General features: G+C 48.1%; 1 protein-coding gene across 1 annotated transcript in view; it reads left to right on the forward strand.

Annotated features, from left to right (window-relative positions):
* The first annotated feature begins 206 nt into the window (after nt 1–206).
* The window catches only part of GRAMD2A (GRAM domain containing 2A), a 37,740-nt gene continuing 15,697 nt past the window's right edge, over nt 207–22,249 (forward strand). Inside the window, 3 exon segments of the mRNA XM_053656805.1 lie at nt 207–261; nt 369–493; nt 495–586. Coding sequence (XP_053512780.1) covers nt 207–261; nt 369–493; nt 495–586 — 272 coding nt within the window.

Here is a 22,249-nt window from a genome sequence, read left to right on the forward strand (position 1 = left end):
CTTAGGGCCCAGTTCGTTGGCACCCCGCCAGCACCACCAATCAGCCCTTCTGCTTCCACAGGCTTCCCCCACTCTTCGTCGGGGCACTTTCATTCTTTCCCAGGCTCCTTGAACAGCGTTTCGCCTGGGCAACACTGAAGTTTCCAATTCTGGGGGAAGTGCATGGAAGCATTCTAGCTCCATGTTTGTCGACTGTCATGTTCAACATGCCTCTGGTGTGGAAAGAAGTTGAAAGCTACCCTGGAGTTCAGTGCTGGGAGGGTTTGGAGGAGGGCTGGAACCAGAGCCGAGACTGGGAGGGCTGGAGAGGAAGAACGTGGGGCCAACCCAAGGCCCTCGCTGTGAAGGGTGAGAGGTACAAACCCAAGGAGTCGTAGGATCCTTGCGGCGCTGGAGTCTGGAGAGGGGAAGGACCAGCCAGTGGGCAGGGCTCGTCCCGTTAATGGCAGCCAATGGGCGGGAGGAGGCAGGCCCTCTGGCGGGCGGGGGTCGGGCCAGCCGGGTCAGGCAGCTCGGTCCTCGGGGCGCTTGCTGGAGGCGCCGTGATGACTGCTCTGAGCAGGGTTGAGGCTGCGGAGGCCGGCAGGTAAGGGGCTGCAACCCTCACCCTGGGCTCGGGGCCCCGAGGCTGCTGCGAGAGGCCGGGCGGGAGCCGCCGTGCTGGGTGCCTTCTGCCCAGAGGGCAGGCACTTCCCGGCCACCAGAGCGCAGGCTCGGCTCCAGAACTTCCCCGCGCCCACCCTGGTGCTTCTCGGGCTGCTGGGTGTTCATGCCAGGGCGCACGTTGTTGGGCTTGTCTGCGCTCAGCGAGAGGTGTCGGGACGTCGGGATGAGGGACCTCGGGGCAGCATCAGGGCTGCGGAGGGCACCCCCTTTGGGACTCCCCCCGTAGTCCACCACCACCACCACCCTCTGCCATCATCACTATTCATTCATACACGCACCCATTCATTCACTCATTCCCCAGCCATGTCGACCCCCAGCCCTGAGTGCTCCCCACCCGAAGGCTGGTGCTTCCCTGCCGCCCCCTTGGTGGGGGTGTCAGCCTGTCTGCCTTCCCAGCCAGGTGTGCGATTGTAGTGCCCTGCGGATGCCCAGGAGGCAAACCGGAGCTGTAGTGGCATGACTGGGCCGCACCCGCGCGTCGGGCCCATCCTGGTCGGGCGGGCTGGGGCCGGTCTCTCAGCCTCCAGATCTGATCCAAAGTCTCTCTGGGAGGAAGAAAAGTTCTTGCAGCGGGGGAAGGGGCAAGGAGGCAGGGGAAGGGGGCAGGTGGTATTTCAGATGATATTGAGAATTGTGGCCTCTGCCCCTTGGGGGATGGGATTATTTGGAGGAAGGCAGAGCCAGTGGATGAGGCTTGTTCAGGTCCCAGGCACCACAGTCTGAGCTCTGGGGCCCCGGGGTTGGGGGGGGCAGCCTGGAAACCCTAGCCCTCTAGCACTGAGACAGAAGGCATGGATGTGAGTCCTGTGCCCACGCCACACAGGTATTTGGAGCTGTGGGAATGCTTCAGGGCTCCCTCTGTCCTGTCCTCAAAGAGGCTGGTGGGGCCCTACCCAGCCGCCCCTACCCCGTAATTGTTTAAAGGGGGCGTCGTTGTAGGGATTGGGCTCCTAGAGAAAGAGTACCCTGACCATCTGTGACGTCTTTGCGCCATGTATACCTCCAGCTGGCTCTGAGGTTCAGCTCTTTTCAGAGCAAAGACTTCTGGAGTTGCCAGGAGAGGTGGATAGAGGGTGTTCCTCCCTCTCTGCAGTGGGGTGGGGGTCAGTATGCCCCTCCACAGTCCTCTGATCACACTGGCTGGAGTCCAGTCCAGTCCATGCTGGCAGACACACTCAGATGTGAGGCTGCAGTTTGACCAGGCCAGTGAAGCAGTGAGCATCTCTGGAGCAAATGGGCAGTCTGCAGGGTGCAGCTGACAGAGGCTGGCACTGAGCTTCCAGGGCAGTTTCCGCTGGAGACAAATCAAAGCTCTCCTTCCTGACTTACCTTTGAGAGAACGTTCTGAATATCCTAGAGGGGAAAGCCCAGGCCCTATCTATGTCTTGTTGTTACTAGTTGCTACTAGTTGCTTTCAAATTAAAAAAAAAAAAAAATTAGTTTAGGCAAGTCCTCAAAGTCTTAATGCAGGCCAGAGAGACCTGGGTGCCTATTCATCCACCTGGGATGCCCCCCGAGGCTGAGGTGGGCAGTACTAGGTATGGCTTTATGGCAGCCAGCCTCTCTGCAGCTTTTCTGCCCACCTGCTCTGGTGGTTCCTCCCAGTCCTTAACCTGGTGAAGCTGTGGCTTTGGTCCTTGAATGCTACATACATACCATATTTATCAGAGCAATGTGAAGAGCCTTGTTCAGGGAATCAGGAGTTCTCAGCCAAATGCTGTTCCTGTTTTGCTGTGACTTGAAGACGAGGCAGGTCTTCTCTCTGGGCCTGCTTTGCCCCACGTACACCTCCAGCCAGCTCCGAAGTCCAGCTCCTTTCAGAGCACAGACTTTCATGGTTGCAGGGAGGGGCGTAAAGGGTGTCCCTCTACCTGCCAGTGAGGCGATTGGACTGTAGACCCCCTAAAGCCCTTCTCCATGTAGTCATCCAGTGATTCTGCTGCCTAGCACATTTCTCCTCAATTTCCGAAGGCATTTGATTTCTTCACATTATTTCCTCTTTGCTATGACTACCTATAGAAAGCCCATGCATTTGAGAACAGTGCAGCACTCCACTTCGGTGTCCAGTGTCTGCATCCGGGACACCAGAAAATCACTTGTTTTGCTCTTTTCTGAGAAGTGAAAATCGTTCTTTGGCGTGAGGTCCATCTTGGCCACGATGCTGCTCTTCACCTGGGCTGCAGGGCATGGATCTGTCACCGCCTGTTATCACCAACCTTTGAAGCTTTGATTAATTCCTCAGCTGTTTACTAAGGTAGGAAAAGGAGAAGGGGAGGGCACAGAAGCCCCTGGACCTGGAGCTTTCTGTGTGATTCAGAAGGAAGTGCCTCCCCAGGGAGGAACTGCCTGTTACTGAGTGGATCCCAGAAGGAGGAAACTAAGCCCCCGCAGGGCAAACGTGTCCCTCCTCCCTCCCCAGCACAACTGCACCTTTTTATTGGTCTGGAGATGCTCTGGTCTCGTAATTTAGGACTGGAGTGTTTTAACAGCTTGTGATGGTTAATCCAAGTCCTTGTCCTAAATCAGTGTTTCCCTCAGGTTTAAACTACACCACAAAATCACATCGTTAATTTTTTAAATAGACATTTGCTTTTGGCAGCCACTGTGGTTTTTTTTTTTAATATGAAATAAAAAGCATGTAAAGAACTAGTTCTGATCAAACATGAATTGCTTTTCCTCCTGATGTGTTGACATGACAGGACAGTGATATTCAATGATTGTCAGAGTCCTGCCGGCATCTCATTTTGTCAGTGTCCCTGTGTTTTATCTGACTTACGGTCAGAGCAGCAGTGTGGATGGTCCGGGTGAGCCCGCCGCCGTGACGGGCAGCAAGACTGGTTTCCTCTCTCTTCTATAGAAAAAAATGAAATATTTCTGATATGCTTTAACATGAATCAAATTCCTTGAAATTTGCCCATGATCACCAGGGCCACGCAAAATGCTATTTTAAAATAAGTTTTGAAGTTTGAATTTTGAAGGTCTGCTCAGAATGTTATTTTAAAATAACCTAGTCACAATACCTCAGAATTGATATGCATATAGGGCTTCCTTGATTACAGGCGGAAAATGCTTATATTATTTAAATTAAAACTCCAATAGCATTTTCACACCTAAAAAAATAACAGTAACTCCTTAAAATCATCACATATCTAGTTATCATTTAAAGTTCCCCCACCAACTCATAAATGTTTTTGTACCACTTATTTATTTCAGTAAGGATACCAGTGAGGACTTACAAGTGGTCGGCACATCACATGTCTATGTCTATTTCTCTGTCGTCTTTTGTAAGCTGTAGGTTCCCTTCCGTTTCTTTGTTGTTACAATTTCTTTGTTGAAGAAACAGTATTATTTGTCCTATACTATTTCCCAGTTTGTTGGTGTTGTTTAAAATATTCCTCTGACTCCTGTATTTTTTAAAAGATTTTATTTATTTATCTTTAGAGGGGAAGGGAAGGAGAAAGGGAAAGAAACATCAATGTATGGTTGCTTCTCATGCATCCCCTGCTGGGAACTGGCCTGCAACCCAGGCATGTACCCTGACTGGGAATCGAACTGCGATTCTTTGGTTCGCAGGCCTGCGCTCAACGCACTGAGCTACACCAGTCAGGGCTGACTCCTGTATTTTTTATAAATAGAGAGTTGGATCTAGAAGTTGCTCAGATGCAAGAGGTGTTAAGCTCTTGAGGAAGCACATCTGGCTGTTTCTATTTGAATGATGTTAGCGGCCATTGATGATTATTTCATTCAGACCCATTATTCATTAGAGATTGTAAAATGGTATTGCTCTAATTCTGTCACTCTTTCATCATTTATTAGCTTGAATCTATCCATAAAAAGAAGTGTTTCCTCTTTATTTGGTTACCCTGAGGTATAGCTAGTACTAGAAAGGCAAAATTTAACTCTTTATTTTTATTAACAATTTTTCAAAATAATGAAATGAGTCCCTAGTACTTGCTAAAGGTGACTAATTTTTAAATTATTATAACCTTGTGGATTTAAACTGAGTTGAGGTGTCTCAGTCCATCTTAGACATCATTCTTACTGACATGCAAATTGCCCCAGCTTCTGCCATTTCCAAAGGCTCCTGAGTCCTTGTGCCATGACCGAGTCTTTGCCGGCTTCCTTGTGTGATTAGATATTTCATGCTCATTTGTGCATTTCCTACCCAAATCTGGAGTCAGCCATTTCTCCAAGGAGTGTAGATTCCTTTTAGTAGGAAATGGTATTTAGAGACCATAATCTAAGCACCAAGGGTGTTTATTACTAGCTGAATACTTATTTTTTATGGTAATCAGTTTTGGAGTTTATATTCTAAATCCATTTTGTTGCCGATCAAATTGAAGTTGTATTTCCTATCATTTGGGGAGTCATAGGCTGCATTAAAAATCGCATACAAGTGAAATTCTCTCTTTCCAGAGGCATGCCTCTTTGCTCAGACACAACAGTTTTGCCATCATTTCAGGAGTCCGCTGACCCACCCTGACCCTTTGCCTGAACTCTGGGGTCTATTAGACTGTCAGCTGTGGGGCATGAAAGTGGAGGAGGACTTGGGAAAACTAGGCTGTAGGGTCTTCCAGTATCAGATCCAGGAGAAGAGAGGCTCTGAGTGGCCACAGACCAGACTCTGCACTGGTCACAGCAACAGTGGGGATCCAATTTTATTAAGGAAGGAACATGATGACAAAGATTTGTTCCTGGTGAAAGATCAGTAGAGTACAGTCCATCTGGGTGTTGGAAAGAATTTTGTAACAATCAGGCTACAGCGATATACGTGATGGGTGATATTCACATGTAGGCACATACTTTGAAATTATGCACGCCCAGTTACAAATCTACCTTTTTTTTTCACCCACTCGAATATTTATTTCCTTATACCAAGTTCCTTGATGTGGATAACAGTGGACAAGTTCTTTTTTCTTTTCCTTTATTCATTCTCAGATGTAGTCATTGTGGAATAATTCAGGAAAAGCTCGGGCATCAGAAGGACCTGGTCACACATCCTTGCTCCACAAATTAATGCTGAGCGACTGCTGGTCCAAGCCTCCCTTTCTTCATCTCTACAGTTACATCTGGCCCACCTAAAGGTTCTCAGGCTGTGTAATGGTCTGGCCACCAAAAGTTAGGTCCCCTGCAGTACCTCTAGCTTTGAGAATCTGAGACCAGGACTCTGATAATTTAGCCCTGGCTGTAGGAAGAGCCTGATCTGTTTTCCTTTTCAAGGTGCAAAGTTCATTTTTAAAAAATATACACTGTTTTTTTTAATTAGGTAAGGTGTTTATTTTAACATTTTTTATTTTAATTGTTGTTCAAGTACAGTTTTCTTTTACTCCCATTAGCCCATACAAATACACTCTTTATTTGGAGATAATGGTGGATTCACATGCAATTGTATAAAATAATGCAGAGATCCCATGTACATTTCACTCAATTTCTCCCAGGGGTGACATCCTGCATGACAATAGTACAATTAGCACAACCAGAAAATTGACATTGATGTAATTCATCGACATTGCTCAGATTTCACCACCTTTCCATGCACGTGTGTGTGTGTGTGTGTGTGTGTGTGTGTAGTTTTGTGCAGTTTTTATTACATGTGAGGATTTGGCAAAGTTCATTTTTAAAATCAAGGTTTCTTTTCCTGTTGGATGCTGAGGGTTTCCATGTAAGAAGAATGGGGTGTTAGGAATTTGGAACTTCAGAGGGTCGTGCTGGTGAATACTGTTGTGCCCCAGGGGACAAGGCGTTAGTTCGGGGTTTTATTCCTTGCTGTGTCCTTCTCCCTCTTCCTTTGAATTCTTTTCTCCAAATGAAAATAGTTTGTTTGTTGTAGTCATTAAAATTAAAGCAAAGTATATGAAAAAGTAAATAGAAGAAAATTTTTTAAAAAAAGCACCTACAATCCCAACTAAGGGAAAAATATTGTTAGAATTTTGGTGAGGATCCTTTCCATATACATTTTATTATGCATGCTGTTCTGTATAACACCTTTTCCAGCGTTACAGAAAGCTATCTGTCCGTGTTAACAGACTTTTTTTTAATAAATAAGTTTTAATAAATAACTGGATAAATATTTTAATAGTTACATAGCCTTTCATCCTATGAATAAACCATAATTTGTTCATGCCCTATGGTTTCTTCTCTTCTAACTACACTTCAGTGAACGCTCTTATGCATTTAAATTTGTGTCCAATTAGTTTCTAAGAATAAACTGTCAGACGTGAAATTGATGAGTCTGAGGGGCATCCACATGCGGGGTGTGCCTGTCCTGCTCCCAGCAGCATGTGAGGCTGCTCATTTAGCAACATGTTGACTAGCAGTGGATACTATTAAACTTTTTATTTTATTTTAATTTTTTTGTCTTTAGAGGGGAAGGGAAGGAGAGAGGGAGAGAAATATCAATGTATGGTTGCCTCTTGCACATCCCCCTGCTGGGAACTGGCCTGCAACTCAGGCATGTGCCCTGACTGGGAATCGAACCATGGTTTTTTGGCTCACAGGCCCACGTTCAATCCACTGAGCCACACCAGCCAGGGCTATACTATTAAACTTTTAAGCCTTTGGAATTTAATAAGTAAAAAAAAGATGTTTATTTTATGTTATTTTTAAGTATTTTTTTTTTGCTGTTTTTAGGATTGCATGCCTACTATATAAATTTAAACAAAACAAAAATTTTAGAGTGAAAATCACCCCTTAATTCTAAGATATAATCACTGTTGTTTGAGATACATCCTTAAGTAAAGATTTTTTAATCTTATCAATAGATTATATGTTACTTACTAATTCGTACCTCCTTTTCACTAAAGAACACATTTTGGACTTTCTTCCATAATAGTACATACAGCTGTACTCCATCCTTTGAGTCCATTGCATAGGAATTCAGTATGTTGATAAAATATTACTTTGGTATTTCCATTTCTCCCATAATTGTTAACCATATGAATATACGTATTTGGCTACTTCTCCATTCATTTTTTAATATCAAGTTCTGTGAAATTGAGTTGTCGAGTCAAAAGATTTGTATTTCTTAAGGCATTTGAAACATGTCAGAACAGTTAACTCAGTTTTCAATCTCGTCATGGGGTATGAAGAATGCTTATTTCCACATTTTTGGTAATGTTGAGCACTATAATTTTTTTAAAAGGTTTATGAACAAGATAGGTAAGGGACTTCTTTTATGACTGGAATGTTTATATTCTTTATTCACTTTTCTACTAGATTGTTTACCTTTTTCTTATTGACTTGGATGAGCTCATTATATGTTCAAAAATACTAGTTCTTCATCAGTTTAAATTTTGATGTACAAAGGTTTTTAATTTTTATGTGATTGATTTTTTTCTGTTCTGAGTTTTATAGTTTGCTTAGACTTTTCCTGGTATTTTAATAATGTCCTCCATTTTATTTTATGTTTTTATGGATTTAGAAACTATTTGGATATTTACCCTACCTGGCATTTATTTTTGTGAATGATGTGAGGTAGCCATTACCATGGATTGGACAATCGATTCTTTTCCTACTTATTTGAAATATTTTCTTAATTATATATACTAAATTCTCAGATACCTATTGATCTTATCCTGGACTTACATTCTCTCTCCCCTGCTTTATAATTATATATATATATATATATTTCATATATAGTATATATGTTATGTACATGACTTATTTTATACACATATACATATAATTTTTTTATCCTCACCCAAGCACCGAATGGTACCAGGGAGCACAGGCACCCACAAGGGGACCAAACCCACAGCCCAGGTGTGTGCCCTGACAGGAACTCCCCCTAAAATTAGTCTTCAGCTCCAGCCAAGTGAGCCACGCTGGCCGGGGCTATGGCTCTATTAATCTTTCCTAAATCAGTGCATACTGTGTTATTTTAGTTGACCTAGCTTTGTCGTTTGTTCTGACATCTGGTAGGGCAAAACTCTCCCATTTAATTTGGCAGAAATGAGCCCTGGCTGGTGTGGCTCGGTTGGTGGGGTGTCTTCCCACAAAGCAAACCAGAAGCTCAGAGGCTGCGGTTTGGTTCCCTGTCGGGTCGCCCATGAAAGGCCTGTTTGTCTCTCACGTGGACGTTTCTCTCCCGCTCTCTCCCTGCCTTCCCTTCTCTCGAAAATCAGTCAGCATGTCCTCGGGTGAGGATTAAAAATATTGGGGATACATTTGCTGCTGTAAAATGTTAGATCTTCCCACTCAAGAACAGAGTTTATCTCTCCGTTTATCCAAGCCTCCTTTCATGTCATTTTTAAATGTCTGTGTGGTTTTCTTCTCATATATTTTTACATTTTTAATGTTTATTCTTGGGTACCTCAAATGTGTCATTCCCCAAAATATACTTTACAACTGTTTATTGAAGGTTTACAGAGAAACTACTGATTTTTATATTGACCTTGTCTGTACCAAGTAATAATTAACTCCATAACAGTTCATTATGTTTCTGTTCCAATCAAAACTTTGCCTAGACCAGTGCCCAAATAAATATAAAACTATCCGGACCACGTCCTTTCTTACGGTTTTTCAATTGATTAATTATATGTCCTCCAGGTAGTTTATCATACCATCTTTCAAATAATAAGTGTCTTTTTAGTATATAAACCTTTCCTTTTTCTGGTCCTTGTGCAAAGGCTAGAGCCTCCAGAACAATGTTGAATAGCGGTGACGAGAGCAGGCATTCCTAGGGGGTTTCATCATTTAGACAACAGGGTCCTTGCCGCAGGAAAAGGTCTCAGCAAGCTCCTTAAAACTAGTATAGGTCGTCGGTCAGGAATCTGAACCATTAGCCAGAGCACTGCTTCGGGCAGCAGAGCTGGCCGGAGCCCGCTGCAGGGCGCGGAGCTGGGCCTGCTTGGGGCGCCTCAAATCCGGCCCGCTGCCAGGTTTGGTGCTGGGCACCCACCGGGGAGCGGTTCCCGGATGGGGCGCGGCCTCCCTTTGCAGGGAGGTCAGGAGGTACCGGCGAGCAGACGCGCCCTCCACAGCGCCCCCAGGCTGCCCCAGCTTTTACTCTCATGCCTGAGCAGCCCTGAGCCTCAGCGGCGGAGCGGGAGGGATCTTGGGCGTCCCGCGAAGTGCCGCGCTGGAATTCTGGGCGCGGCTGCCCTCTTGGCGCAGAAAATGGACTTGTGGTTTGAGGGCTAGTCGGCCTGAGGGTGGATTAGTGCAGGGCGGATGGCTGGGGAAGGGTGGGCCGGGCAGTGGGGCTGAGGGCCAAGAACAGTGCCTTCTCCCTCCGGACCCCAAACATGCCCCTCAGGGAATCAGGGGGGCACAGACCATGGCTTCTCCTTCTCCTGCCCCAGGGGAGGGGTCGCCGTGGTTTCGCTGGGAGGAAAGCCAAATGCAGGGGTGGGGTGGTGCTGAGCTGCTGACCCGAATTTTCAGCTGTGCTCAGCAGCACCGTCACCCGTGGTCGCAGGCTCGGCCTCACCGTGCATCCCTGGGATGCAGTCGCGGGTGGGGAAGCGGACAGGGTGGCGGGGCCTTTAGCGCCCAGTCCGGATTATGACGGCCTTTAGGTCTCCTCGTCCTGGACCTCGGGCGACTGCACTGCCTTCCCATTCCTCCTTTTTGAAACACTCCTTGGGATTTCACAACCGCCTGTACACCTGATATTTCTTCTACCTCTTGGGCCCCTCTCTCCTAAGCTCCTTGAGGGACTCCTTTTCCCCTCACAGCCTGTAAGTGTTGCGCTTCTTGAGGTCCCAGACTTCTCTCTCTACCCCCCTCCTCAGACACTGTTGGCCGTGGGTATATCCTCCGGTTTCGCATCCCTGGATTCAATCAACCAGGGGTCGAAATATATTTGGGGGTGGGAGGAAATCCCAGAAAATTCCACACTGAATCCCCACGAGCGAAGTGATTATATGTAGGCGAACCCCGCTGTAGCCCACATGACGATATGGGGGATAGGCAGTACAACCACCATTTCATAAGGGACTTGAGCATCCTGTAATCCACAGGATTGAGGGGGGAGGTGCTGGAACCAACCCCCCTGTGTATAGTGAAGGACAACTTCACAATTCACATACCATAAAATTCACCCTTTTAAAATGTACAATGCAGTGGCTTTTGGTACAGTCACAAAGTTGTACAACCATTATCACTAAGTCCTGAACAGTTTCATCACCCTGAACGAAATCCTGTGTCCACCTGTCACTTCCTAGGTGCCCCTCCCTCAGCCCCTGGCAATTACTAATCTATTTTTTCTCTATCTATGTTTGCCAATTCTGGGTGTTTCCTGTACCTGGGATCACAAAATGTGTGGTATTTTGTGACTAGCTTCTTTCACTTAGTGTAATGTTTTTAAGGTTCATTCATATTGTAGCAGATATCAGTACTTATGTTTTTTAACGGCCGAATAATATTCCACTGTATGGCTATACCACATTTCCTTTATCCGTTCATCAGTTGATGGATATCAGGGTCTGCGTTTTGGGGCTATTATGATAATAATCATTATAATGCTATGAGCATCCTTGTATAGAACTTTACGTGGACATGTATTCAGTCCTCTTGGAGGGCTGAGAGTACACCTGGGAGTGGAACCGCAGGGCCACACGCGAACCCTGTGTATAGCCATTTGAGGCACCACTGCACTGTTCTGCAAAGCACTTGCACCAGCGGGGTCTGAGGGCTCCAGTTTCTCCACACCCTCACCAGGACCTGGTATCAATCACGGTCTCCTAGTGACCGTAGCTCCTCCTGGTTTTGATTCGCATTTCCCCCATGACTAATGATGTTGAGCATCTTTTCATGCACCGATTGGTCTTTGATATATTCTTTAGAAAAATGTTTGTTTATTCAAACATTTGTCCATTTTAGTTGGGTTATTTGTCTTTTTATTGTTCAGTTTTAAGGGTCCCTTTTTAAAAGAAGTTTTAAATTGTGGTTAAGAAGAACGTGTAACATAAAAACCACCATGTTAACCATCTCTGTGTTCATTGGTGCGGTTGCAGCAGTGCCAAGTATATTTATATCGTTGCGAACTCCATTTCCAGAATTTTTCATCTTGCGAAACTGAAACTCTATACCCTTTCAACAATTCCTCATGTTCCCCTCCCCCAGCCCCTGGCAGCCGAATTCTACTTTCTGTCTCTCTGAGCGTGACTTGTCCAGAGACTTCCTGTGGGTGGGCTCCCACGGTGTCTGTCTTTTTGCCGCAGGCTTCCTTCACTCAGCATAATTATCTTCAAGGTTGTGAGAGTGCTTTGTGTATTCTGGACACTAGTCTCTTATTAGATATCTGATCTGCAGTTGTTCTCTCCAGTCCGTGGGGTTTTCTTTTCGCTTTCTTGAAGACGGCAGCAGCAGCAGCAGGAGTTTCTAAGTTTGATGAAGTTTAATTGATCTACTTTTTCTTGTTTCTTTTGTGGTTTTGATGTATCTTAAGAGACCATTGTCTAATCGACGGTCACAAAGATTTACACCTATGTTTTCTTCCTCTGACATTTTAAAAAAAAATTTTGTATGTGGTGAGAGATAGGGTCCAACCGAATTCTTTTCCCATGCCTATCCAGATGTCCCAGCGCCTTTGCTGAAAAACTGTTTTTTCCCTCATGGACTGGGTCTTGGCACCTCTGTCGGTAGCTTCCCTTCTTTAGGGACACGCTCTCCCCGGGGCGTCTTTCCGCTCCTGCGCCGCCAGGGGCGAACAAACAACTCCCGAAAGGAGTCCCTCCACCTGGACCCTTCTCCTGAGCTTCTCGGCCAGATAGGGCCTGACGCCGTCCCTTCAATGCTTCTCACACAAGTTCCAGACTGAACTCACCATTGTTGCCTTCGAAGATGTTCTGTTTCTAACACAAAAACATTCCCCCCTGTTTTTGTCTCAGCAATACGGAGCAGCATCATACTCGATTGAACCAAAAATCAACTGTCACATTTGATTTTTTTCCCCTTACACCCCATATCTAATGAATTGATCACCAAGTGAGGGTGGTTCCACTTGGAAACATATCTCCTGAATCCATCTCTGGCCCTCCATCATCACTGCCACCAAGTCTGGGACATTATTTCTCTGCTGGAATATAGTCTCCTAACCAATCTGCCCTCGTGGAAGATTTTGAACACACAGGGGAGGAGCCAGTAGTAGGGTGGCCCCCGACGTGCCCGTCAGCCAGGTCCGATAAGCACCAACGTGAGGTTGGCCCCGTTTGGTCAGTATCCACCCTCTGCCCCGCCTCCTCCGATTAACTGTGAAGCACATCTATGTATCAGTCATCTCTCTTAAAATTTTAATTTCTTTCCATTTTACTATTAAAATACATTTAACATACAATATTATGTTACTTTCAGGTGTGTAATATAGTTATTCAACACTTACATACCTAACAAAGTGATCACAGTAAGCCTAGTAACCATCTGATACCATACAAGGTTATTACAATATTATTGATTATATTCTCTGTTCTGTACAGTATATCTCTGTGACTTATTTATATTATGGCTGGATTTGTGCACCTCTTTACACCCCTTCACCTTTTTCACCCTTCCCACTCACCCCCTTCCCTCTGGCCACCATCAGGTTTTCTCTCTGCATCTGTGAGTCCGTGTCTGTTCTGTTTGTGCACTTGTTTAGGTTCCACATGTAAGTGGCGTCATATGGTATTTGTCCTCCTCTGCCTGACTTACTTCACTTAGCATCATACCCTCTAAAGGTCCATCCATGTTGTCAAAAATGTAAGACTGTTGGCTGAGTAATATTCCACTGTGTATATATACCTCACCTAATTTACACATTCATCCATCAATAAACATTTAGGCTGCTTCCAAATCTTAGCTATTGTAAACAATGCTGCGATGAACATGTGTCCCTTGGAGTTAACATCTCTTATTTTCTTCAGGTAGATAGCCAGAGACAGAAATTCTGGGTCATAGAATTCTGCTTTTAATTTTTTTGAAGAACCTCCATACCACTTTCCATAGTGGCTGCAGCAATTTGCAATCCCACCAACAGTGTATGAAAGATTTTTTTAATGACATGTTTACAGATAAAAAAAATAAAATATCTAAGATAAAAAATACATTGCAAAAGATTAAGAAGAAAAAAACATGGAACGCTTCACAAATACACATGTCATCCTTGCGTATGAATCTCCTTTGTACGTGTGAATCTTTTCACACGTGGGGGGCCGAGTGAATCTCCTTTGTACGGTTCCAACTTCAGCACGCCTGCCACGGCAGCAAGCCCTCAGAGTCCTCTCTTTAGCGTGCAAAGTTGATAGTGTATTTCTTTGTTTAATTCCCTTCATCGATTCCCCGTTGCTTTTAAGAGAATGATGAAAACCCTTACTGGTGCCAGGACCCTGCATGATTTAACCCTGCTGACCGCTCCAGCCTCACTGCTCACTGCTTTCCTGTTCATTTCTACCCTCCAGACACAAAGGCTCTGTTTGTGTTCCTCATACATGCTACACACCTCTGGCCACAGGACCTTTGCACATCCCAGTCTCTCTACAATGACCCTTCTCCAACTTTCTCCAGCAACCCCCAACCCCATCTGATTAGCAGTCATTGGTTATCAGCTCAAATGCAGCTGCTGCTTCAAAAAGTCTTCCCAGCTCTCCACGGCTGACTGAGGACTCCCTGATAGAGGTCCTCCTAGGACGTTGTGCTCTTCCTTCACAGAATATATTCCACAGCTGTACTTATGTATTGATTTGTATAAATATTTGTTTCATGTCTGCCTTTCCCACCAGGCGTTTCGGGGATAGTAGCTTGCCCTGTCTCCCTCAGTGCACACAACACTTACACAGAGCTGAGCAAATAGCAGGCCTTCAGGTGGTGTTTGTAGGAGGAAGGGAGAGAGGCTGGCAGCCCTGGAGGACTGTGCTCCTGCCAGTCTCTTGCAGGATTGGGCTTTTCCTCACCACGAAGGACCAGTGGCCATCTGCAGTGCACCCAGTGCTGGGCTCTGGCTTGTTTTTCCCTTGGGCGTTTACTTTCCCTCCTGGGCTGAGAGCTTCTTGCCTCGTTACGGAGGAGTAACTGTGGCCCAGAAAGAGAGAGTAGCTTCCCCGAGGCCCCTCAGCAGTGGGAGCCCCTTCCGGGCCCACCTCCTGTCTTCTGGTCCCCACACTCAGACTCTTCCAGGCCCTGAGACCCCTCCCATCTGCCTGAGCCCTGTGAAGAGCCTGGTGGGTCCGCAAGGTCAGGATGATTCTAAGGGCGTATGGTAGGTGGAGCGGGGTGTGCTGGATGGTATCCATGAACGGACAGAGCTGACTTGTCCCAAGAGTAGCCCCACTGCCTGGCAGCCTCAAGTGGGGGTGTCTGAGCCACGGAGACTGTCTGTGAGCCCTCCCCTCACAGGTCCGCCAGAGGGTGGCCCCTGGAGCACAGGGGTGCTCTGTTCCTTAATGAATGCAAGTCTGTTTTTAGACCTGAATGACCAGCTTCTTGTCTGAGAACGGCCAGGCCCCAAGCGGCCTGCCAAGAAAAAGTGGTCCGTGCCCAGGTCCAGGGGTGCCAGCTCAAAGAGATGCTGCTCCGGGAACAGGCAGATCTCTCTCCGCAGATCCAGCTGCCTGCTCACGATGTGGCCTGGGCTTCCTAGGAAATCCTGGATGCTCCTATAAGCAAAGCTCCTGGGTTTCAGCATTTCTGCTGTTTATTCTACCTGTCTCCCTGGGGACAATTTTCCCTCTGCAGGCCAGGAAGGGGGCAGCAATCGCTGGCCTCAAACTTCTGGTGGAGGGAGGAGAAGAGAGGGCGGTGTCCTGAGCAGGGCCGGGCCTGTGCTGTGGGAGTGCCTCTGGGCTCTAGAGGTGAGGGAGGCAGTGACTCCGTGTGGCCCAGGTGTGGAGAAGGCCCTGCTCCCCGCTGCTCTTCCTGCCTGTAGTCTAGGGGAAAGACTCAGTTGTTCAGGATGTGTATGCAGTTTGTAGGTGCAGTTTGGGGCTCAATCTCTACTTTCCATGGAGAGCTGCACCTCTATGCATCCTTCAAGGGACATGATGGACTCAGGGCCCACTCAGCTCTCACTGGGGCTGGCAGGGGTGAGGCTCAATGAGTAAGGCTGTGAGAACTGGCTCCTTCCCCAGGACTGGGCTGTGATCTCTCGGATTCTCCCCGCAGCCCTGAAGATCGGCAGGTCAAAGAGGAGCAAACTCAGAGGGAGGAGGGGCCACCCAGAGGGTTGGGGGAAACCAGAAGCAAACTCCAGTGGGTTGCTCTTGCTCCAGGCCTTATGTTTGTGTTCTAAAGCCCTACTGCTACCAAACAAACACAGAGCGGCTTTTCATGGGGAAGCATTCGTTTACTCAGTAAACAGTTATTGAGCACTTACTATATGCCTAAAGTCGTGTGAGGTCCTGGGGCAAGAGATGAATACACAGTCTAGTGGGGAGACGGCCATGTAAACAAGCGATGCAGCAAAGGAAGGTAGCTGAGTGGACTGGATGTGGACACAGGCAGGAAGAGAGCTACTCTCCCTGCAGGTACGAGCCAGCCAGGCTTCAGGGAAGAGAGGTACTGGGGGATGAGAACAAAAAGGACTCCATCTTGGGCAGGGTTAGGGTAGTGAAGCAGGGCCCAGGCAGAGCTGGGAGGGGTGCCTCGTTAGCCCACTTCCCAAGTGGAGAGGCAGCATCAGCCTGAGCATTTGCTCCTGAATTTCATCTTCATGAGGAGCTAGGCCTTTCCGGTGTGCTGAGAGAGCTCAGGCCCGGGTGGGAGGTCAGGGAGCAGGGGGAAAGGGAATTGGGGTCCTCCTTTAAGCATCTGAGGGCAACCTGGGCAGCAGGCAGTATCTTGGCTGCTGAGAGCAGGTGATGGAGCCAACCTTGATCTTGGCCCTCCCAGCTCCCACTGGATGGAGAATCCAGGGTTTCTGAGAGCCCCGTAGGTAGAAGGAGCTCTTGTTAGCACCAGAGGGGTCCTTGTTCTAGATGGATCTGGCTACCCGCAGGGGGCTGGGCCAGCCCACATCTCCTGAACAAGTAGCTCTGTTTGTATGGTTCTGAATAGAGGAGATAAAAGCTGGGGGGAGAGGGCTTGATCTAAGGAACCCCACTCCCCAGAGGGCACCTGCACAGTCCTCTCAGCCCAAGAGACCCCCCCTCCTGCGTCTTCCAATCCCCCTGCACTGGGGCTTTTGGGGAGAGCCTGGGACTGGCCCCGCCCCGCAGCTGGGAAAGCCGCAGGAGACAGCAGAAGGCCAAGGCCCTTGTGCTCCCCCAGCCCTGTGCTGTGGTAGAAAGAGTGCGCACTTTCAGCCAGACTGGAGTTTATATTTAACCTCCACTACTTTCCAGTTATGTCGTCAAGAGCAAGATGCTTTGCCTCTCTGGGCCTCAGTTTCCTCATTTGTACAATGGGGATGGCGCCGTCTCCCTTGCGACACTAGAGCTGAACTGAGGATGAGAGGAGGCGAAGAGCCAGATCGGTCACCTCCCTTCTCCCAGGGGCTCCCTCAGCCAGTAGGGTTTGACGTTGCTGGAGCACGTCGAGAGTCCTTTCCCTTCCTGGCCCTGACGCCTTGTGGGGCACATGGTATAACCCAGGCTTGGGTGTCGGACACACCTCCACGGGGTCCTGGCTCCACTGAGGCCCGTGTGCACAGTCACCGAACCCCACCCAGCCTCCGCTCTCCACCTGGGGAAAGGACGTGGTGTCCCCTGTCTAGGAGGTGGTGTGTGTGCCCTGGTGTGTGATCTTCGGGCACACTGAGAGTGGGGGCTTCTTGTCTGGCTGCAAGTGCTGGGGCACTGGAAGCAGAGTTCAAAGTTAATGGGCAGCAAAGGTTGTCTTTGCTGTCCCCAGACCGGGAGCTTGGCCCATAGCCCCTGCTGCTCCCCCCTGCGCCCACTTCCCTCGTTCCTGACCCAGGCTCAGGTGCACAGGGAGGTTCTGCTCCAGCATTGCCTGTTCGCTGTCTCTGGCTGTGCACCTCGTAGGGGCTCAGAAGGGGAGTCTGATGGGGCTGCTCCTCTCATCGCTCTGATGAGGCTGCTGGTCAGCTTGCGAGAGCTGTGCTTGGGGACGGAGCACACCTGCAGCTCTGCCGGCTGTGGCCAGGGCCTTCAGGACAGACCATGATGTCGGGAAGCAGAGCCTCTGGCACTCCGCATCTCCCCCATTTCAAAGATGCCTCAGGTAGTGGAGGGAAACCAAGCACCTTCCTGGCCCAGGTGTTCTCAGGTCAGCTCCTGAGAAGGATGCCTGTGCCTGTGCTGAGGGCCCCCCATCCCCGAGTCCTTTGCCACAGTTGCCAAGCAGGGCAGTTGGATTGGGATCCACCCTGTGGCCCCAACTCCCTGAGCCCTACTCCTTACACTCAGCGTGGAATTCCATCATGGAATTCCTCCCCTTTTCTACTCAGCAGAAAGGGCAAAGCAGTTAGTTGTCCTAGATATAAAATAGCAGCTTAGAAAATAAAAAGTGAGGGGCAGCTTCTGGGCAAGTGTGTAAATGCAGCTTCTGTGTTAGAAATGTAGAATTATTTTTTGCAGCAGGAGGACATTATCTTTTATCTTCACGTTTTGGCACACTGGTGATGAGCCTGACTCTATCCATAGTTCCACTTTCCCTCTGGGAGAGGTCGGGCTGCGGGCCGCGGCCCTTCCGCAAGGTCACGGCGTGGCTCCAAGCTGGCCTCGGCCACACGGGGAGGCTGCTGGCCTTCTTACTTGTTTCTTGGCACAACTTAGCAAATGTGCTCTATGACCTTAATGGATGGAGGAAATCTCTACTAACAGTGCGATTCCCTGTCCTGCCAAGGATGTTCCTGGAACTCCAGAGGGGCAGGGTGAAGGCACAGGAAGGTCAGGGCCCTGGGTCCAGAGGCCAGGTAGAAGGACTGACCCTGGAGGTTTCTGGAGGCCAGAAACCACAAAGGAAGTAGGAGTGAGGCAAGATTCATCAGGTGGTTTCATAACCCCGGCTGTGAGTTGGACATCACCCGAGAGCCTTCTGAGGCTGAACATACACCTGCTTTATGACCCAGCAATGCCAATGCCCAGCGTTCGCCCATACAAATGAATCCTTGTGTCTATAAGACAGGTACTGGAATGTTCACAGCAGCACTTTTGGGACAGGCAAAAACAGACACTGCCCAGATGCCTAACAGTAATAAAATGAATAAATCAATTGGCATAGGTCCATTGAACAGAATTCTAAACACTAGCAAAAACTCATAGTTTAAAACTACATGGAACACTGGGTGAATGTCACTAGTGCATTGCCAAGTAAAAGGAGCCACATAAAAGAACACATGAGACATGATTCCATTCCAAGAACATCCCCAAGAAGCAAATGAGCCGAGCGGTCAACCTTCCTTCCAGGACAGATGTCCACCCAGCGCCCTGTCCCTAGATGGCTGTTTTCCTGGTCCTTGGGTTTGTGATCTCGGATACCTGCTGCTAAGGTGGCTTTGTTGTTTGGAAGGGAAGGTCTCTTCTTGTAGTTCCCTGAGGCACAGGTCCCTGCCAGGCTGCAGGAGAGGGTGGAGCTATCCCTGGGCCCAGCTTTGAGAAGAGCTGGCAAGACCCACGGGGATGCTCTGGTATCTCCCACGTCCGCAAGAAGTTCCGGGGAGAGTGTGCACTTCTCCCTGGAGCAGGAGACACTGAAGGGGACCCACTTGTGACCACGAAGGCCCAGCCGGGTCAGGCAGTGAGGCCTGGCCATGCTTTTTGCCTCAGCATTGGCGGTGGCACTGCTTCTATGGAGATGTGGGGGAGCCCTGCAGGGACGCCTGCCTTGCCATCAGGACTCTGCAGGGGAAAGGGGGCGGGGTCACTGGAGGAGTGTCGCCTAGACAAGCCACAGCCCAGGGGGGGGCTGTAGTCAAGGGAATAGTGCAATGGGGGCAGCAGGGGCCCAGCTTGTGCTTTCCTGAGCAGCCCATCCCATCCTGTCTGGGCCACTTTATCCTTTTCCATACGTTGTCTGCCTCTTTTCATCAGTCAACCGCGTGGATTGAACCAAGTGCCTACTTGTGCTGGGCCAGGGCTGCCTGCCCACCCTGCAGGCCAGGGTTCCTAGAGGTAAGGGCCCATTTGTGGGTGACCTACCAGCTCCTGTCCAGCCCCCTCCTTCCCCTCCTGCTGGGCATCAGGCATTCTCTTTGTCCCTTCAGTCTGATCGCCTTGCTTTTTTTTGTCCCCTGCTCCTTCTTGGTATGTCATCATCTCCTTTCTCTGTCTCTCATTCGCTCATTCATTTAGCAAACACTGGGTGCCTGCTGTGTCCCAGGGATCAGGGATGTTTCACACACCCCCCCCCCGGGGGGAGCCCATAGTTGATGGGGGGATGGATATAAAAAGACAAACATAGCCTATTGTGCTAAGTGCTGGTGCAGCAGAATAAAAGAAGGCACAAGGGACCACAGAGGATAAGGGACCACATCTCTACTGTAGGGAAACCAGGGAAGGCTTCACAGAGGAGGTGACCTTTGAACTGGGGCTTATAAGATGATCAGGTAGATAAGCATAGGAAGGAATTCCAAGTACAGTGAACGTGGAGGTATGAAAGGCTGCTGTGGTGAGGAAGTAAAGGGGCTCAACGGAGCTGCAGGGCAGTCTGGAAAAGGAAGCCGAGAATCAGGAAGACCAGCTGAGGAGGCAAGAGGGAACTAAAGAAGGAAAAGTCAGCAGGAGAGGGGCCAGATCAGATCTGGGCCCCAGATGGCCCTTTGGCAGTGTGCATGCAGCAGAGGGCCAGGTAAGGAAGGACAAGCCTGGGGCAGGTTCTGTTAGGAAGCTGTTGCCAAGTATCCAGGAAAAAGACAGTGGTGGCCTGGGCTTGCATGGTGCAGCATGAATGGAGGAAGTGGATGATACCTTGGGTTAAGTAGTGGTAAGGCTCTCAGGGCCTTGGGGATTGATTGGTTGAACGGTGGGGCGAAGAATGACTAGAGGACTCTGTCTATGGTCACTGTGGAGGACAGAGTCTTTCAGGGACACTGGGTGCTCAGAAGTGAGCAGGGCTGGGGCATGGGACTGAGTTCCTTTTGATGGTGGATATGCCTAGATGGCCGGGCAGAGGTGCGGGGTTAGAGGTATAAATGTGGGAGTGGGTGCCTGGGGGAGGCATTCAGAGCAGAGTGCATGGGCCGGGTGTCCCGTGAGGCCATGTCCATGAGATCTGCGGGCAGAAGCTTGACTCTCCCCATCTCTGGGTACCCTGCTCATTGCCTCTCTCCCTCCCCTACCTTCTTAGTGTCTCACCTTGCTTGATGGGTCTAGCTCCCCAACTGACATCTGGTGCTAACTGCCCATCCCTGCCATCTTGGCAGACCCCATTCCATCCTCCTGCTATGATAAGCTCAGTAAGTATTTGCAGAAGGAATGAAGGTATGGGCAGGTGACCTGAGTTCCCTCACTAGCCAATGAGGCTGGAGGGCAGAGCAGGCACCTGCTGTGTCTTCTGCACAGGTGTCCTGCCTTCCAAGCAGGCTCAGCAGGGTAAAAGGACCTCGTCTGAGGACTTCCCCAACCTTTTCAACCCCTTCGGTGTACAAAATACTGGTCTCCCCCTGCTCCATAACCCTCATAACAATAGTATTATTTGTGGCTTTGATTGAAAAAATAAATATGGATTTAAGAAACCCTGATTTTTTTCAATTATAGTTTACTTTTATTGTTATTTGGTCAATGCCAAATAACATTTGGTGTGTACAGCATAGTTGTTAGACAACCAGATATTTACAAAGTGTTCCCCTTGATATTTCCAGTACCAACCTGGCACCATACACTGATTACAATATTATTGGCTGTATTTCTTGTGCTGTAATTTACATCCCCATGATGGTTTTGTAACTGCCAATTTGTACTTAATCCCTTCACCTTGTTCACCCAGCTCCTCAATCCCTTTCTCCATGGTACTCTCTGCTTTGATGAGTCTGGTTTAATTTTACTTGTTTATTTTGTTCCTTAGATTCCATATATAAGCAATATTATATAAATTGTCTTCCTCTCTCTGGCTTATTTTACTGAGCACAATACCCTCAGGGTCCATCCATGCTGTCATAAATATTAAGATTTCATTATTTTTTAGGTTGTATTTTATTGATTGTGCTATTACAGCTGTCTCTACTCTCCCCCCTTTGCCCCCCTCCACCCAACAACCCCCACTCCCTTAGGCAATCCCCACATCACTGTTCATGTCTACGGATCATACGTATAAATTCTTTGACTACTCCATTTCCTATGCTGTTCCTGCCACCCCCGCTGGCTATTCTGCAACTATTTGTACTTTTAATCACCTAACTCTTCATCCTTCCCCCCACATCCTCCTCCCCTTTGGCAACCATCAAAACCCTCTCTGTATCCATGATTCTGTCTCTGTTCTTCTTGTTTGCTTGCTTTGTTTTTTAGAGTCAATTGTTCATGGATATGTATTTATTGCCATTTATTGTTCATAGTTTTGATCTTGTTTTTCTTAAATAAGTCCCTTTAAAATTTTGTATAATAGTGGTTCAATTGATGATGAACTTCTTTAGTTTTTTCTTCTGGGAAGCTCTTTACCTTCAATTCTAAATGATATCTTTGGTGGGTAGAGCAATCTTGGCTGTAAGTCCCTGCTTTTCATGACTTTGAATATTTCTTACCAATCCCTTCTAGCCTTCAAAGTTTCTTTT

This window comes from Artibeus jamaicensis, unplaced genomic scaffold (genome assembly GCF_021234435.1).
Source record: "Artibeus jamaicensis isolate MK-2021 breed Jamaican fruit bat unplaced genomic scaffold, CSHL_Jam_final scaffold_286, whole genome shotgun sequence".
NCBI classification, from domain to species: domain Eukaryota; kingdom Metazoa; phylum Chordata; class Mammalia; order Chiroptera; family Phyllostomidae; genus Artibeus; species Artibeus jamaicensis.